We start from the raw sequence: 19,998 nt of genomic DNA, 5'->3' as shown, positions 1-19,998 counted from the left end.
GCAGCCCCGTGGGTTCAGCGTCAGAAGGAAGCCAGCCCTGGGGAGGCACTGCCCATCAGCAACACCCTGCCTGTGACAAGACCCCTCACCTGCCATTTCTGGAAAACATCCGATAATCCATTACTAGCCACGTGGAGAAATAACTACATGGGAAATATTTTCGAGGAAAGATTTGTAAGCTTATGAAGACTTCAAATAAAAATCATAATAATAAAAAAATCTCTGAAAGAAGTATTAGCACATTTTGCTTATACCATCCTCAGTGAGATGTAAAGCAAGCAGAAAGCACCATCCTCCAGAAGGCCCATCCTGGTCTACACCAGGAAGGGACAATCCAAAAATCTTCTGGCCCTCGATCCTACCCTGTTGCAGGCCACCTACATAACATCTGCCTGTGCGTGTCAATGAGCATGAGTGCACGCGTGCCTGCAGATATCCCAGCAGAGTCACACTACGCCACAAATTTATCAGCTCTTTTTGATAAAGTTATTCTTTAAAGCCTACCTCCTCCCTTCCCCCACCTTGTTATGTGGCTCTTGTGCAACTTTGGCAAGGAGGAGGAAAGAGGATGTGATGCTGAATGGGCCAGATTGCTCATTGGCATTCTCAGTCTGCCTGGCAATTTTGTTATGCTGCTTTAGCTGGAACAGACTAAGTCCTGAATTGCAACAAAATTAAGCAAAACAGTTTCATTTCCGAGAAGCCTGGCAAAAATACCCAGTAAACATGGGTGAGATCCAGAGAAGAGAACTGATGAGACATGAAATTCTTACCGAGTTTTAGCAACTGGTTTCCTTACAGCTTGTTAAGCATCCAGACCCTTCCAGCTACCCTGAAGAATGGAAACCTCTACTTTCCAAGTCATCCTTAACGCATTTAACTTTAAAAACAACTATAGATACATATGGTACTAGGAAAGGTAACAAAATTTGCGAGTTTGCAGCAAGATCCATGATGCAAGTCTTAGAAAAAACTGAAGTGCACCTGATCCGCACAGAGAAATCTCTGAATCAAAGTCTGCACTAAGCAGCTAAGCATCCAGGAATTTTTACCAGGTTGGGATACAGGGAGTTTTATGGCAACTTGATACAATAGACACTCTCTTTGGCTATTAATATTTTCATATTTCAAAATTATGCTACTTTCTCCACCACCCTCTCTAGGAGCCAGAAGTAGCAGAAACCCTACAGAAACATAAGGATCTGTCGAGATCTTGCCATTTCAGAAGGATTAAGGACACTACCCACCAGGCCTGTTGCCAAACACTGTTACTGTGATTGCGTATCGATGAAACCCGTATGAATTTTTCCATTAAAACCATTTATGTTCATAAAGTTGTCTCTCAATTATCTGGAAATAATTTAAAAAATAAAATCCAAGCCCACCACTAATAGGAAGTATTACAGTCTTAGATGAAAAAAATAAAACTGAGCACACACTTGTCATAAAGTGGGAAAGGGCATATCACAATACATGGATATTCAGGGGCCAGGGATTAAAGTGTGGCATGTGGCTTTTTCCTGCTATTGCACTTGGCAGTGCTGCATAACCCTGAAATCTGAAATAAACCACCTTTTTGGTATCACATGCACAGAATATTTTGTTATAGAGGAATGCACCACTCCTTCAGGTACGCGTGTTCACAGCAAAACTTAACCCACCCGCCCAGCAACAAAACAGTGTTTGCTTTCCTACCAGTCAGCTCGTACTGGGCGACACACAGCAGCCTGGGGATGCCCTTCTGGGACCACATACATGCACATACAGGCGGTCCAACGCCCAACCCTGCGGGAAGGTCTTTACATTAGGTAGGCAGTTAAAAGCCAAGCAGTGGTTTCCATGTAAAGCAGGAATGAAGCGCTGAAATACTTGGTTTAAAGCATTCTATGATGAGATTTGGGATTCCAATCTTACAGACGCTACTTGCTGAAAGTTAACTTAGTAGCTTCAACAGAGAAAGCATTTATAACTAACTCTCTGAAATGTGATCTACCCGCACCTGCTGTCCCTCCAGCCACAGCAGCTGGATCCCACCCGGACAGGCATGGGCACGTGCCCACCACCGTCAGCTCTGGCCCTGAAGTTTGGCTTGGGATATGCAAAAGCTGTCCCTCCTGGGAACTTTTAGTAATTTCCCAATTCTCGCTGGCACCTCAAAAGGCAGATGGAAAACTACTCAACCCTTTCATCCTGAAAAAGCAGCCTTTCCACCGCTGGCTCCCCAGCACAAAGAAAAGGCATATCCATCATCTGTTCCCCTAGCTTGCCAAGTGCAGACATCCATTCTATACGTACGATTTCCAGGGAAAGACAGTGGTAATTTTCCACGCCATTCACCATCTGCTCTCGCCTGCAGAACTGTTGACACGGGAGGGCAGGCAGCGTTGCCTCACCTGCCGCAGCTGCCCGGGACCCCCAGCTACAGCCCCCCACCCCGGGAAGAGCGAGGCTGTTTCTGAACCGTTGCCCTGCGATGGCACCCAAGACCAAGTCCAGCCGTGCCAGCGTAGCACAGGCATCGTTCTTGGTTTACCTCTTACTGCCAAGGCAGAAATTGTGTATACACAAAAATATTAAATTTTTAAAAATATTATTCTTAAGTATTAAAATTTTATAATTTTTTACAAACCACTCACTTTTCCAGCTACTTGCATATTCCCTTTCCCTGCTGTCCCCTAGATTTTTCTGGTGTAGACAACGATAGCAACTCATCACTTCAATGTTTTTATTTGTAATTTTATTGTATCTATTATTCTGGATCCTATGCCTCTCTGATGGCTTTCTTAACATAACATTTTCTGAAAACTAAGGCTCCTAAAATGGTTACATGTTTATCCTTTCTGAAATTAGTTGCTATAATAAATTACCTACTACAATAGCTCGGAACTTGTTTACTTCTCTTTATTTTACTAAGGAGACACCTAAAGGCATTTTAGAAGCCGTGGATGCCTAAGGGGAAAAAACTCCACGAACAGACAAACAAAAAAAATCAATTAAAGCGTGTCATATTATCCTAAATGAATTTGAAATAGAAAGTTTTCAGTCTTAGAAACACCCAGTATTTTTGAAGGGAAGAAACAAAAAACTACTTTGAACGTAGCTGAAAATCAGGAGGAAGCTGGAGCTTTCTCATGGCTGATGAAAGGGTTAAAAATCAAGATCAGCTATACAGCGGGGAAGGCTTGACATTTAGCCAGCACTACTGACCCCAGGCATCTGGGGACCTGGCAATAAAGACCCTCAAAAACACAAAAAGAGGATCTCAATAGATCTGTTGAGATGCCTCCAGGATGGCTGGTTACCAGCAAGGGGGTTGCAAGCTTGTAGTCAAAACCTTGAAGCACCCAAGATCTTTTAAGTTGCCAGCATCTAACTTGTCTTTGGGATCTGACCCTTCAAGCCCATAAACTTAAAAAAAAAAAATTAAACACCAAATGTAAGTCCTAGTGCACCTGGACAGTAAAAAAACATGGCAGAAGCTTATAGCTTTACATATGGCATTATCATAGCTGGTGCTCTTAACGGGTAAATGACAAATCATATGCAAATAAAAGATAAAGCAGGATGGTAACCTTCCTGTAGTGGAAAACCAGGCTGACCTGACAACCAACGCTCCTGCATTCATCTTGGAACCGTTACATTTATTTTGACTATTTGACAAGACTGGAAGAATAGTTTCAAAAAACACGAGCTGGCTGAATTCCCACTGTGTTCCGTAACATTTCTACTCCTGCATCAGTGAGCCTTGCACAGAAGGGCGATTACTACCCAGTCCAGATACACAAACTCACTACCAACAATATTACCTACAGAAAAAGACACCAGTGACATTTTTACCGCACAAACGGCCGAGTAGCCCCCCAGAATGTTCACCACCTGCAAAGCACAAACACATGGCTACTGACACAGGGCACTGACAAGATGCCAAACACCAGCAGCAGGAGAATGGAACCTTCTGCAAAAGGTTACCAGCGAGGTGAGGCAGGGAGCAAAACAAAAGGATATGCCTAGCACCAAACAGGTTTCCCTGGCAATGCAGCAATTTGAACTACCCTAACCCTCTACCCTCCTTGAACAGTGGGATTTACGTGCACTAATTTACAATGGCAACTGATCTAGAACTCAGATAAAAATAAAACGCTGCTTAAAAAAACTGGACGCATGGGGCCCAATTTGTGAAATTAATTTTATTTTTGAAATATGATATCCAATTACAAATAAATAATTCATACAATAAAACTCAATTAGGATATACAATGTTCAGGCAGTTCATAGCAACAACCAAGATCACATCGAAAATGAGTTTACATTAAATAACCAATTACAATAATATACAACTGGTCATTCAATTAACGTTTCAGCCTGGTCCACGGTGTATGCAAGTTGAAGATTGTTTCTCTTACCAGTAAAGAAATAGATGTTCACTGTTTTATACCCAGTCCAAAGTAGTTAATACATCACATTAATAAAAATTAAAAACGCTGCGTTGCATCACCTTAATGTAGTTTCAGTACAGAATAAAAGCTTGTGATTTTTAGCTGGATGAAGGTTATTACAAAGGACTCTTGCGTCCCGTAGTAATTTCTGTATAAAGTTACAAGTTTTATAGGACGTTTTTGATGTATGGTTTCAATTCCATACCCTTGTCCGCATCCTATCTATAAAACCAGTAGGCCATAGGTGTATGCATTATGTTCTTAGTTTCAGCTGTACGTTGTTTTTTGCTTTTGTTTCAGGGAGAAATATTTTACTGCTAAGATACAGCTTCCCCTTGAGGCATGGTCCTGCTTGTGTGCGAACTGCAGTAGCAGCAGCAGTAAACCTGCAAGGTCTTTTCTGACATGTGATTTTTAAATGTCCCCACCTACTCCAGAAACACTGCTCTCTGCAAAGAACACTTACATCATCTAGATTGAACTTAGCCTGAAGTCCTGAAATATTTTTAAATAACTGTGGAAATTTAAAGGAGATTCACAGCATCCTTGGAATTTCTCGGTCAGTCGCTGTTTATATAATGAAATATGTAAATTTTCACAACGGAATACATAGTTACAATTTCTGATGATTCAGTCCTGGGAAATTTATATTTACAAAAGCTTTGTTAAAAATCCCCTCTTTTTGGGGGCCCCTCAGATGAGATATATGCCCCTTGTTCTTAGTTTGAACTCAGAAAGACTATTTAAAAGTTCCGGCTTTTTACATTACAAAATCCCCCACGTGACAGAGACCATTACTTCCAACCATGCACTCTTCCTAATTTACCCTACAGCTGCCCACAGCCTCTGGGACACACGCAATACATTCCAGCAGGTACTTCTGTTGTTCTTGTTACACTGGGCATGGGAAGACACACACAAAAAAAAAAGAAAATAAAAAAGGAGCGAGACTAGGTACATTCCTGGCTGGCATGTAGCACATCTACACAGGGTTTCAAACCTCCCTGATGCTGTTTTTCTGCTCAGCAATGCAAGAACACAAGGTGAGAAGACGGTGGCAGCCAAAAGTATCTGACAGGCATAGCAGCCCACAGGAGTACGACTGCCGGAGCAAGGAAGCCCTACATCTGAGCAGCAGCTGTGACTTACCATCCCATAACAGCCCTGGGCAATTAACGAGAAGCACGGGCACCCATGGGACAAGCGGCCTCAACGGGATGCGGAAGCACTCAACCTAGCAGTATTAAAAGTCTGTCTTTTGTTATAAATCAAAAGAAAACACATACTCATCACAAATATTTTAAGCCCATACAAGTATTGTAAATGTCTATCTCCAATGCTGAGATTAAAATTAATGAACTGCTGTATTTTCACATTTGGAAGAAGAAATAAATGTCCACAATGAATATGACTGCTGAAGTAGGAGGAACTACATATTTATCAACTTCCATTTTAAATATAAAAACCGAACTGCAAAATGAAACGTACAGTTAGACTGTAACGCAATCCTGTGACTGGATTAGAGGAAAAATCAGAACTACTGTTTCCAAACCATTTCAGAAGTTTAAATTTGTGCAACTTATCCAGAAGTGGGTTTAGACCCTTAGCAGAATAATAACTTCAGATTTCTCCTGAATTAACCAAAAGCAGATTTTCTTAAATCTGCTGCACAATGCACCAAGTGATATACATAGTACTTCAGCAACTAGTTAGTTTTCACTGAAAATCACACAAATACTTGAACAAAGTACATCCTGTGCTGACTGCCAGCTATTTAAGAACATGTTGATGGAGCACAGATTAAGTATTAGTAATGTCTAATATATGATCTGACATTTTCCTACAGACTTGGCAATTTCCACATTCAGATTCTTCATTTTCCAACATTAGTCTTATCTCTACTGGCCAGAAGGTTTTAATTTATGATCTAGATATCTATAGGCATTAATCTCATAAAAGTGGTTTGATTTCTTTTTGTTGCTTATATTTCCATTTGACTAGTTACACCAAATTCTCCAAAAAGGTAACAGTTTTTCATAGGCAGCAGTGGGGGAAATCCACCAATAGTGCGAGAGATGGTAACGTCACAAAATACAGCACAAACCTTCTCACCATTTCATCAAAGCTAAAGTACAGGGAACCTACTTGATAAGTTTCAACTCCTATGAAACTGCTTTTCACAAACAGGGAAGTGTTAACTTAGTTTAAAAAACCCTCCAAAATATTATTTGAGAATTTGTGTATCATCTCCCAAAACTCCCACGTCACAAACGCTAACAGCAGGAACTCTCTGCCCCAAACGCTTCTGCCATTCAGAATTGCTAGACGCTACCACAGTAGGGTACTACAGCAAGCATCAGACCTCAATTTTTGTAGTACTGTGATACACATGAGGGAATAATCTCTAAACTAAAGCTATTAAAATATTTGCTCCATCACAAAGTTGACTGATGTATGCATTTTCACATTCTCATGTAAGTGGTTAAAACAGTCTTTCCAGAAATATTTTGAAAATAGATTTCACATCTGAAAGATCAAAACACTCTCACTGAAGAAAAGATCCCCCATAGCTCTTCAAACAATATTCATATATCTATAGTAGAACAGAAATTGAGACTCCTTCCCAAAAAGTAAGAACTGGGTGTAACAAACCAAGCAACATTAACTCTGGCTGACAAATACTTCAAATATCTGTTTTTTAAACCAAAAAATGCTAAACAAAAAAACCCACAGAATTAAAGGGAGATTTTTAACGGCACAAAGGGCAGCTAGGCACCAAGTGAGCTGAGAACATAACTGTCATTATGTCTTTAAAAATCCCCCCAAGTAAGATTTGGGTTGTAGCTAGGGCAGAAGAGGGGTCTCACCAGACTTTCACAAGCAATGAAAGAGGAAACCCAGTGTAATGTCCAAACCTAATGAGAAAACACTGAAGTTGTTACAGTCCCTCTGCTAAAAGGACACTGTTAAATGTACGAAGTTTTAAGTGAAATTAATGCTGAGAGCTCTTACTAGCTCTATACAATTCTACTGGATAAAACTGTCATGAGCTATTTAAAAAAGGAGTTTCTGTATTTGAAAGATTCTTCTTACATTTAGCTTTTGCTGTGTCAATAGCATCTTATGTATTAAACAAGCTTTAACTAACACCTGCAAATGTACCTGCCTTTATGCAGAGCTGTGCCACGACCATATTTTCACTTTCAGATAAAAACAAAAGTAACCATTAGGCACATATTGAAGGTGTGTTACACGACCTGGAATGTCAAAACATTTTTTTTCCCTCAGATTTACACAGGAAAAATAGCACAGCAGCAAATAACCTGGTGCTCCGTTCAACAACGATCTCGTTACAAGCATTTTCAATGTACATAATGTCACAACATCAATACCTTCTTAACTTTAAATAATTAGGTAAAAAAAGGCCCCAGTATAACCATTTCTTATATAGCCAAGTTCTCTCTATATACATCCAAATTTTAAAGATACAAATAAAACATTATACAGGATTTATAAATGTTTAAAAACTTGAGGCTTCAGAATCATGGCTTCCCAAAAAGACCCGGGAAAATCCACAGACTGACAAGGTAGCAAAGAAAACTGGAAAAAAGGAGACAGACACAAGTTTGCTGCCATAACATTTTACTAAACTTGCCAGTCATCATGGTGATGTTATCAGAAATAACAGTTTAAGCTGCAAATGAGGAATGGTGGTTTTCTGTGTTGATCTCAAGTGTCGAGACAGGCAATTCAAGTATTTCCTATTTGATCCAAGCTCATTGTAGCAAAGTGGTGCAGAAAAAAAGAATTATTTTACGTTTTTTCCATACATTCGATCAATGTCCATTTGATAGTATGCCGTAAGCTCTTTGCGTTTTAGTTTGAACGCATCTGTCACAAGACCAGTCTCAGGGGTCCAAGGATCAGGGCTCAAACGAATTTTTACTGGTATTTCAAACTTCTCCAGATTAGCTGTAAAAATAAACATTTTTAATACAAAACTTAAACATAACCGGTTTTCTACAATTAAGCATACAAGTACAAACTGTATTCTCACACAGAAAAGTGTGAACCAAGAAATGCACCCCAAAACCCCCACGGTTAGCTTTGAAAACCTGTGTGGTCACGAGCAGAGGGACAGCATCCACCAGTAACCGTGCTCCAGTCTACACAGAAATCCTGAAATCACTCCCAGCTTTTTAGGAACAGTTAAAGTTAGGTACCCAACTTCAGGAAAGCCTCAGTGCATGGAAGTGACATCCCCAAAATACACACTGTTGTAGCCCTGTTATGATACTCATCTTCTGAGATAGAATCTTAAAATTCATATTCTGTAAGCCTGAAAAAACGAGGGTGGGGGTGTGTTGTGTTTTTTCCTGATAGCCCTAAACTGTTCAAGGAAAGCAAGCTCATACAGTGGCTGTTCTCCTTACTGAAACAGCACGGTGCTCTGCATGTGACACCTTGAGCACAAAATGCTGTACCACTTGCAGGAGCTTCTCCTATGGTTTCAGATGCAAGAAGAAAAAAAACCCTAAAAGCTAATCAATAGATGGGCAATATTAACACAAATATCTACTTTCAGGTTAGATAAAAATTTTCAAATCCACAAATGTATAATTACCCTGGGCAATTTTTAGAGCTTCCTATGCCTTTTACTCCCCTTGATATTAAATCACTGGGTTTGGGTTGTGGGGGTTTTTTTGCAATTTAGTACTAAAAATCATAATATTACTTTGAAAGTAAAGGCTATGATACTAAAGTGAAAAACAAAAGCAAATATATGATAACAACAAAATGTGTAGAAGTGCCTCAGGATCAAATCAAGTATTAGTTTTATCCATTTTAACAACATATTTAATTCTCTTTAAAATAGTGCTGCACAAAAAAAACCAAAAGGAAAGCAAGCACTCTCCACCACAGCACTTCTTAGAATGACTTTGCCTGTATGTTCCATGCAGATGAAAAAAAAAAAAAAAAAAAATGGAGATGTGGGGCAAGGAAAAAAAAAAAAAGTCTGCTGCAGTATTGAGACTGTACTCATTGTAACAGCATGCTCCTGTAACAGAAGTATGCAAGTATACATCATAAGAGTTTCATATAATCACAAGCAATGTGGAGAAGTGAAGGTTAACAAGACAAAGACTGTTGGAAGCACAAAGTTATCTGTAGGAGAGATGAGGACAAACTGCAAACAGGTGCAGAAGAACATTACGATACCAAGTGATTGCAATTCATTGCAGAAAAACTTAGAAGAGAATGCATATGAAAAACAGAGTTAACATCCACAGTGACCATTTAAAAAAACATTCTGTGGTCATAAATGACTGAAAAAAAGCTCAGTGCTTCATAATAGTCAAAAGCCAAAACAAGGCAGAAATTCTTATGAAAGAGTAAACAAAGCATCACTGTGCTACTGTTTCATTCTGCACCAGAATACCTAAACAGACTACAACCAATCAGCATGGAAAAAAATACAGCTGAGGGCAAGTATAACAGACATGGGAAAAAAAATGACAACTGCTATTGTGACTGTCCACTTCTCATACAAGAGCTCAGCAGAATCAGGCTGAACTAGCAGATGGCAGGTTCTTCAGAGAGTTCTTCACACAAACTTGGCTGAGCTGTGCAACTCCGCCACAAGACAGTACGGGTACTGATACAGAGACTTTAAAATGTGACTAGAAGAGTTAATGGAAGAAAAGTCTATGGAAAATTATTAACTACAAAGACACTGCTTTTGGCTTAGGAAATCCCTCAGATGCAAGTCACTGGAAGCTAGGAGAGCCCTGTCACCTGTCATCATTTCAGCTATGCACAGGTGTGTAGCAGGTGAGACTGTATGATGCCCAACACACGTATCATGGATCTACAGATGACTCGCCCCCTTTTGGGCCAGCAGCTAAGGCCAAAAAGGCGCTACAGGACATCTTAAAGAGCACCAGACACACACATCTCTACATATACGGAACTGAACTTGTTAAGTTTGACCTGTTTTTATATTCTTTCCTCAGCTAATGACCACGGTAAAAAAATGGTTACCTAAACCAGGAGGACTGACATATCTCATGTTTTGTTGTTGGTTTTCTGTATGAAAAATTCACTTCATATATGTTCTATGAAATATACATTGCTCAAGGGAAGTATTTTTAGAGTCTATGCTTATCTGTAATATGGTCCACAAGGTTCATACTCTTTACCCAGCTACTCACCTGCCATGGCAGCCTCAGCTAGCACCTTCAGTACCTCTTTTTCCATCTCAGGACTGTTGCAGATCTCTTCCCAGGTTCCTTTAAATCCTTTCTTTCGAGCTAGTTCTGCGAGCTCCTTTTGATTTGGCACAACAAATCCAATGACATAAGAATGGAAACTGAGAAGTATAGTGTACTTTAGTATAAATTGTAAAGTTAACAAGTCTTCAAAAATAACATTTCGAGTTGGGGGGTTTGTACTTTACACAGAGATATTGCTCTTAACAGTTGGCTTTTGTTCACCTGATAATCTTTCTGAAACAGCACACACGTTACCTTTGCCTGCTTAAAAATAAGTAGAAAGAGAAGCTACTTACCTTACAGCAACTGGACTGCTTCAAGGTGTGCTGTCCATATGCATATTCCACTGTGTCTCATGCTCAAAGCTTTGGGGAAGCAGTACCCATACGATGTCAATGCGCCCTGCCTCTGCTCATGTTTTGCATCCCGGTATGAAGACTGGTGTGCGGCTTCCCTACCCCAGTTTCCTCTCAACTGCAGAATCCAGTTACTGTAGAGGAGTAGAGGACTGCAGTGAAGAGGGGTTGGAGAGCAGGTTGTGGAATGAGCATATGTGCAACACATCTCAAAGAACGCCTGCTTCTGTAAGGGAAGTGACTTCTCTTTCTCTTTCAAGTGATTGGCCATACACTCACTCTACTGCTGGCAATCTCTGCCTGCTCCTGATATGCCTAGAACATACAGAGCTGTGATATCAAAGTCTTGGAAAACACTGAAGCACCGTTCACCCTGAAACAGGTATTCAAGATTTTTCAGATGGTGCAAAGTTTATGGAAAATGTGAACAGAACCTCACAGAGCAAAGAGATTCTAACAAAGCAGATCACAGAATCCGAGAGCTGAAGGCGATCTCAGATCATTTAATTCATTCACTTGCCACCAAGCAAGGTCAGCTACACCTAACAAGTATTTGTCTAACCCGTTCTTAAACATAAGGCAAATGCTAAAGTCAACGCTTCATTATTCTTAGCATCAGTAAACTGTTCATGATGGCTATTCCTGACTCACTCACTCTCTGCGGTTTATATCAGTTGTATTTTCATACAGCTTAATGGTCAGATGTTCCCCTCCTTTCCTCAGAAGCTCTCTATTCGTTCACAGGCTGCTACTATTTTTTCCCCCTTCTCACATTTCTAGTCTTCCAGATTTCAAGTTTCTTTAGGAATTTAAGCCATGTCCTTTCCTCCCAAGTCATACATCACAGATCGCTGCCTAGACGCTCTCATTTTTCTCCTGGACTCTTGTCAAGAGGGACACCTTTTCCCAAGCGTTGCGTGTGGAACTCAGACCCTTTAATGCTTGGTAGAGCAAAAGATCATTGTACAACTTGCAGGCACCTGATTATGCCATGTTATTTACCTTCTTCTGATACTTGTTGACTCACATCAGCTCCTACAGAACTGCTACCAGCTGGTGGTCCTAGTCTTGTATTTTTACAGTTTATTTACGTATAATTTACATTTCCTCTCTTTAAACTGACTGCTGTTTTGAAGCAGATCTCCACCTAATCAAGCTTGCTCTGAATTCTAATCCTGTGATCCACTGTACCTTTGCTCCTGTCCCACCTTAATCATCTAGAGATTTATGAAATCTTTTCAACTTTTTATTAATTAAATTTATTATTATTTAATAAAGGTTCTCGCAAGACAGACCACTGATGCAAAACAGAATTTTAACCCTGGTATGGAAATTACTTTAGCTTGTCCTTTAAGGTCTCCAAGATAATTTACAAATACTAACTCCAAATGCCCTTTTGATTACTGTACATTGCAATTTTCTCCTTTGTTACTGGTATGCACTATAACTGGCATCTGACAACAGCTGCGAAGACTACATTGAAGTCCATTACAAATACAGGATTTTCTGGCATCATCTCTCAACAAGCTCTGCCTGTTGACTGACTCAAAACTGTTCTCATTTTTCTAAGAAAGTACTTACAGGAAGACATCAGATTAGCCTCAGTACCGCTTACTGCTTGCATCTCGCCTTCTGTCTTTGCCTCTCCGATTTCCCCCCGCAACACACACACATACTCATGAGATACTCTGTACTGAATCACTGTAACCTTGTCTAGAGTTTGCTCTGTAATGTGTATGCATTATGTACGAGAAGGCATCCAGAACACAAAGGACTCTGGCACTTTCATCCCTGGTTCCTGTAGTTTTTTGACACGCTTAAGGTCATGTCCAGCAATACCACCAGTGTCTCCAGGGAGAAACAGCGTACAGGAGTTCGCAGTTGGCCGGCCAAGCCTCAAACTTTCAGTTCATCTAAAATTCAGCCTTCTGAGTAGAAGCATACTTCCTCTGGACAAACAGGTTCATCCAACTACGCTTTTTCCTAGGAAGAGCACCTTGGAGCTCACAACTCCTCCTCACAGCTTTTCACAGTACCACTAAGTGAAATCTTCCCTTGTTGCAGTTCAAATGCCAAAGCACTGTTTGTCTTGCGAAATATCCTGAAGACTACATCTTCCCTCTGGCGCTGCTACCTCCCTCTCCACTACTGGTCTTTTTGCAGATCTTTTGAATTTGCTAGATTCTTCGGCCTTGGAGGTCATAACAGCACAAAGAAAGACATTTTCAGAATTCAGCCCCCAGGACCTCCTTAGTCATCTCCTCCACGCTAACAGATTTTGCTGAAACATCTCTCCTACACTAGGTATCCTCATTCCCTTGCTGTGCTGGAGATCCTACCAGTACAGCCCTCAGACCTGTGGTAAGAGACCTATACTACAAGTCAACAGCATCGTTTCTATCCTGTGAAGTCTGGTCCTTATCAGCTCTCCTGGAGCATCCTGCTGAGAACTCCCTTGGGGTTTTTTGCCAAGTTTGCTCATTCCTCAGGCAACTGAGCTACTCATTTTCCTGGCGTGATGCTTGAGACCCACTGAATGAGTCTTGGATGGGTGAAGTGCTTAAAAAGCAGTAGGACTCACCTCTGAAGGAGCTCTAATCGTGATTTCTTTCAGCAAACATTTTATTCCTTATCTCACCAAGTATTTTATCTGAAGTGGTCTATTAATATTTTATCTGAAGTGGTCTATTAATACAGCTTTTGAAGCAGTGCCACCGTGTAATCACTTTTGATTCCCTACTAACACGTTCAGAGGAGCTTTGCGCCCCAAGATCTAAGGTCAAATCACAGATTTAACCCATTTGTAGAAGTCTGCCCTCCTTATCCTTTTGCATGTGGAAGACAGAAGAGCTACAAATGAAGGACTCCTCTTGCATACAAAGATCACCCAGGCAAAGTACAAGGAGAGGCAGGATGGATAAGAGAGGGCATAGGCACTGCTAACAAAAGTCTCTGAGCTCACACTGCTGAGGTGAGTGTATAACCCCAGTGTAGTGTGTATATGGACAATCATTCAGAGAATCTGTATTGCATGGCTACTTACACCAAATTACACACGTGAAAGTATTAAGAAGAAATACAGCAGCAGCAGAAAAACCCATGTGGAAGATACCTAGACTCTGTTTGTAAATTACCTTTAAAAATTGCTCATTGGTTTTCCTATTTTTAAGTAATAGGCAAGACACAGACTATCAGAGTCATGTGCCTGTCTGACAAGTGCATTTTAGCCTCCAATGTTATGTTGACCCAGCGAAATTAACACAACATTTGATAGTACAATTCCAACAGTGTACTTCAATCCTAGAAAGCAGAAGTTGCCATCTGTAGGAACCTTCTTATCCACAGAGTGCAAAAGGTGCTCAGAACAGGCACATAATCTCAGGCAGTCAAACAAGCAAACACAAGACTCACGCAGCGAGTCAAAACCACAAATAAAACTTCATATAATGGAAGTTTTCTCAGCAGTGGCATGCCACGTGAGCATTAGTCTATTGATCCTAAACTGTCAAAACTGAAGCTACAGGGTGACTACCATTAGTTTAACACAAAGAAAATACCACAGAGAACCAGGTGAACAAACCAAAAGTTAATTCTCTATTTATTACCACTGAGCAATTCTCTGGTACGCTTGTCCTGGCCTCTTTCAATCACACTTATCAAATGGGGCTTTTTCTGGCCATACTGGCAATAAGAGTATTTCTGATCATTCAGAAGCTCCAAAATTACTTTCCAAACATCAAAATGACAACAGGAAACAAAGATCATCTTAAGAATATTTATATGTGTACGTCTATATTATGCACAGGTAAGAAATTCCAAAAATATAAACTTAAGATGTGTTTGAGCCCTTATATGCCTAATTGATTAGTACACGTAGAAAGCAAGTAGAAAGGACATTTGATCATCATTTATTAATTGTGCATTTGCATAGTATTTGCAAAGCGTTTTCTCTCAAGCTTCAAGGCTTCTGCTGGTGTAGTGCAGGGGTTAAATAAAAGTATTTTTAATGCACAAGCCAGCTTCTGGGCTGTTGGCGGTTTTTTCCCCCCCTGCCTTCCTCTGAAAGACAACAGTACTTCCTCTGAAGAACAGATCACAGCTAAACACAGCAAGGAACAAGGTGTCCTAGGGCTTCTGTAGGTAATATTCGCTAAAGTGCTTAAGTGGTGTCCACTATGAATGCAGTCATTGCCTAGCTGCTTTTCAGGTTGGGGAAAAGGGAATGAAAGACTCATTCTTGGCATTTTCTTACAAGTGACAAAAACACAGGAGAAGAAAAATAAAAAGCTTCAGATGTTTTAGTTTTGATGAAGTTATTCCATTGTATTATAAGCACAATCCTTTTTCAACTGGTTTTAAAAAATTCCACACATTGAGTGGCAAAAAATCTTGCTTACAGCTTCAGCAGGACAGACAAAGAATACAGCAATAGCAAAGTATCAGCTGCCTCTTACCTGCTTGCATACGCACAAATATTATCTACCAGTGGAAGGTTCTTTAGAGCTGCTTCTACTTTGCCAAGAGAAACATATTCTCCTGCCTGGAGTTTTACAAGATCTTTTTTACGATCTATTGAGGAAAAAAGGAATTAAATGTTAGATTACAGAACACAAAACTTTAGACATGGATTTTATACTTTTCTGAAATATACGTATAAATGCTAAAAGGTAAACTGACTCATGTCTGGAAATATTTAAAATCAGGTTTCCAGACTATTCATTTTATCAATCTGTCCCTCATGTAAATATGAGACAGATTTCAATTCCACGCATTTTCTGCCTTCAAAACAGCATTTCCTACGTGACGGCACCGTCATGTGAATGGAAGACAACTAGAAATATACAGAAGCCAGTTTGGCTAGAAGCACACATTTTGTGCTGTCTGGTCTAGGAGTTTAAGGCACAGGATGCACCATTTAGTGACATTTTGTTATTTATTCCCAGGCTAAATCCGTATTTCAAGAGCAACCATTCACCTGTTATTTGAAACAAAAACCATAGGAACTGAAAATTAAGCCCAAATTACTGAGGCTTATTGTGCGTAGCCCAGAGAGGGCGAAGGTGACCACAAGGTTTACTCACCTGGTTGTCAGGGCAGCTATATACTCTCCTTTGCTATATACTTTCACACTGCTTTGTGCAAGCCGGCAATAGTTTTGCAGCTGTATGGCCTTTTGACCATTGCAAGGCTGCTGCAATGGGACCTATGATTTTTCTCATACAATAAACCAAGAAAGCCTAGTTTTCAGGAGCTGCCTGAATCACCCACTGACTTCAAGAGACACATCTGGTAGTTTATAGGGCACCTATTTTTGTGCCTACAGGTGTCAAAGAATGATGAGCCTATCACAGGCTTATGTGTAACACCTTTACCTTAGTATATTTTCCCCCTAGCTCCTTTATGAAAAGGAGATATTATTATAAAGACTGGAAAGATTTTTAAAAAGTCTTATTTAATCCCTGAGCACTTATGACCAAAAGAGCCCTTTCACTGAATCAAACTGCATTATTTACAAAATTATAAAACTTAAGGCAGCTTACCTAGCTCAATTAGCCTATATTTAACTCTTTAATTACTACCCAGTCACACTAACAGCGTGGAGTCAATGTTAAGACTGTTTTAAAAGGAAGCAATTCTTTTAAAAATTAGCTTTTAATAACACAAGCAAGTTTATGTTAACATACCAGAATTTCCCTGGGATACATGTTAGGGCTTTAGACCTCTTGTCAAGACATGGAGAATGTGTTTGGGGGATTTTTTTGTTCATTACAGTATTTAGCAGCCCTGAAAAATGTATATAGGTGTTCACCTGAATTTATTAACTCACCAATAATTTTTAGACATCCATCTTGATGAAATTCTCCAATGTCTCCAGTATGCAGCCACCTCTGTCCATTCTCATCAACAGTGAAATCTTTCTTGGTTCGTACTTCATTTTTGTAGTAGCCCACAGTCACATTTTGCCCTCCAATAAGTATCTCACCTCTAGGATATGGTTTGTCAGTGTTGTAATATCCACCTAAAAGTTTTTTATTAACATACAAGAATTATAATACATTCCAAAGTAAGAATTGCTATCATTTTTAATATTTAAAGATAGGCCTAAACACTTAAGTCAGTCCTTAGCCAAAGTTACCACTTGCCTAAGTAGTTCGGTAAAAGAAGAGGTGGTTCCAATTCTTTTCAGCATATAAAAGTTATTTAACACGTGTTTACAAACAGTGAAATTCAGACACATGCAGAGGGCAAATGCCATCTCTACACAGTCCTTCTGCCTGGACTAACATGCGCTATCAGTTTCATACAGGCTCAAATAGAAAAAGATAAATTTCACCTCATATTTTAAGAAAGAAAAAAATCCCTAAGGTTTCACATTAGCCTAAAACACACTTAAGTATTATTTCTATTCTACAATACGTAAAAGCCTACAGTGAAAGGAAATCACCTAAATACATTTCAAACCCCATTAAACATATTTTGTATAGCATCCATTAAGCTTCCATTCCATATGCCTATTTTTTAATTATTTAATAACATTTTGAAGACTATATTAATTTCTTAATGGCAGCAGCAGGTATCACACACGCACTTAAGTCTCCTGAATCCAGCACCTCTCAAGACACGACATACACAACCCGCACACTCTCCTGCAAGAATATTGATCTAAATGAGAAACAGGTACAACGCTGTATATATTTAGACAATATACACATATATTTAGAGTGACTGGAATAAAAGAAATGATGTAGCCAGAAAGTGTCATAACACAGCCCAGTCAAAATGCTACTTTCCTTGATAGCTTCTGTCTAGGTATTTGTAAGTTTAAAAGCTACCAAGGAATTTATTTTACCTGTTTTCTCCCCCAAGTTCAAACTTTTATAGGTAAAAGTAGCATTTAAAATTTAAAAAGCCAAGAAATTGTCTAATTACTACTACTGAGTAAAGTCCAACATAAAAACAGCTAAAGTTCCTACAAACACACTGTAATTTAATCACATACAGAAATTCTCACCTTCTTCCCAGTTCAGTAACTTGATTTCACAACAGACCAAAGGTGCTCCCACTCTCCCTGTAGTGTAGTCCCAAACTAGAATTTTAAAAAAGAGCACTTTTCAGAAAAGTTTTTTACCAAAACAGATTAGAAAAAAAACCTTTGTTGTCATGCATCTTATTTAGTGAAAAGTAACTGCTGTTTATTTCTGAGATTTAATGCATGGAACAGAACTTCCAAGAAAAAGCAATGGATCTATAAAGGTAATGCAGATAAAATCCTTATCCTGCAAGGAGAACAGATGGCTGTATTTACAGATACCTCCAGTCATATCAATACAGCTTTGATAGCAAGCTGTCCATGCGGATCATATTTCAGAAGCAGCACAAGAACTTTAGTGTTCTCTGAAATAAGCAGCAATATTTCATAACAATTCAAGGAGTCTGTGTTTTGATGCATGTTCCTAAAGTCCCAATCCCAAATACTTCTGCATCTGAACACCTTCCCAGAAGAGTATAACTGGAGACTACATCATTTGTATTGCAATTCCACTTTTTTTTTTTTCCAAGCTACCGAAGAAGCCATTCCCACAGACCTCATGCATAAAACCCACATCATAGCAGTGTGTGGATCACCAAGGAACCTAACACAGGTTCTACAATCCGGCATAATCTAGCAGTGAGCCTTAGACACTTCTTATGCGATCCTTAGGTAGGAAAAAACAGCAGGTCTGACAGTTTCTGCCACCACTGAATAGGATTGAAATTTTAGGACTAAAAGGCAACTGAAACCACTAAGTTCTGTGACATGAAATTAAAATCCGGTGCAGGCTTTTGCATTCCATTTTTTATTTTCCTAACATCTTGACACACTCACCAAAATTAGAAATCGTTTTTTTCAGTTCACCTGCTAAGTGCAATAATGCCAAGATCCCATTCACACTACTACAGGTTTCTCTACCACAAACGAGAACATTCACATGACGGGTAGTTCAGCAGCTTCAGCACAATGTGTCAGAATTAGTACTCCTACTGTTTTACACATTTATGATTACAAGTAATTCCCAGGATTCCCCAGTTATGTTTGGTGGCATGCACTGAAGAAACAGACTGTCAAAAATGATACACGCTGAGCACTCATCACGGATCACGGTGCTCAGTGGGAGGCACCGACACCAACCTTCCGTGATTGTTCCAGCTCCAGCTGATTCAGTCAGTCCATACCCCTGTCCTACAGGGCAACAGAAACAAATGTTCATAAACCGCTGAGTTGCTGCGGAGAGTGGAGCTCCTCCACAAAGCAGGATGCGAATTTTTCCACCTAGCAGCATTCGTACTTTCCGGAAAATAAGGCTAAAATGCAAAGATAAGAGTATGTATTTGTTGCTTAAAAACAAAAAGAGTACCTAATTTTATATCTGAACTGAAAGTTTCCACCATCTTCAAATAAACTTTTAAGGCATTCAAGGTAAACTTTGAAGGAGTACATTTAAGTTTTTGAAAACACAGGCACAGATTTCTAAGCTTGTTTCCACATTTTCTGATTTGAAGACGAGTTAAATGTTTTGAGAATGCAGATTTATAAGACAGCAGAATTCTGTGATTTTCTCCTCGAAAATAATTTAAACAAGCTGTATAAATCTTGAAATTATATTATCCTTTAGTGTCACTACAGTTGGGAGTTGGACTAGATGATCCTTATGGGTTCCTCCCAACCTGAGATATTTTATGATTCACTTCTGTGAAAATGTGAAGTCTACAGTTACCTAGAGGAACAGACTTCCCACCTTACCCCAGAATTGTATAAATCCATTATTAAAGTTTCATGAAAATAATGCAATGAATACAAACCTCCAAACAGTTTGAAGTAACACTTATTTAAATTATGTCAGTAAATATTTAAAACCATCACAGACTACTGACACGTTGTTTCAATTTACACTT

At 39.4% G+C, this 19,998-nt stretch overlaps 1 protein-coding gene across 6 annotated transcripts in view; it reads right to left on the bottom strand.

The window, feature by feature from the left end:
• Window positions 1-4,169: 4,169 nt before the first annotated feature.
• ACSL3 (acyl-CoA synthetase long chain family member 3) overlaps window positions 4,170-19,998 on the bottom strand; it is a 53,663-nt gene continuing 37,834 nt past the window's right edge. For 5 of the 6 annotated variants that reach the window (XM_037406435.1, XM_037406436.1, XM_037406438.1 and 2 more), the window contains 6 exons: window positions 19,235-19,407; window positions 18,077-18,151; window positions 16,892-17,083; window positions 15,519-15,633; window positions 10,649-10,806; window positions 4,170-8,408 (listed from right to left, as the gene is read on the bottom strand). In XM_037406435.1, coding sequence (XP_037262332.1) covers window positions 8,245-8,408; window positions 10,649-10,806; window positions 15,519-15,633; window positions 16,892-17,083; window positions 18,077-18,151; window positions 19,235-19,407 — 877 coding nt within the window. In that variant the 3' untranslated portion in view covers window positions 4,170-8,244. Of the gene's footprint in view, window positions 8,409-10,648; window positions 10,807-11,004; window positions 11,199-15,518; window positions 15,634-16,891; window positions 17,084-18,076; window positions 18,152-19,234; window positions 19,408-19,998 lie in introns of those variants that run through there. The other variant, XM_037406440.1, reaches the window with a different exon arrangement.

Source organism: Falco rusticolus, chromosome 13 (genome assembly GCF_015220075.1).
Source record: "Falco rusticolus isolate bFalRus1 chromosome 13, bFalRus1.pri, whole genome shotgun sequence".
Lineage (NCBI taxonomy): Eukaryota > Metazoa > Chordata > Aves > Falconiformes > Falconidae > Falco > Falco rusticolus.
Note: the sequence above shows the minus strand (reverse complement) of the source record. Positions and strands in the feature narration are given on the sequence as shown.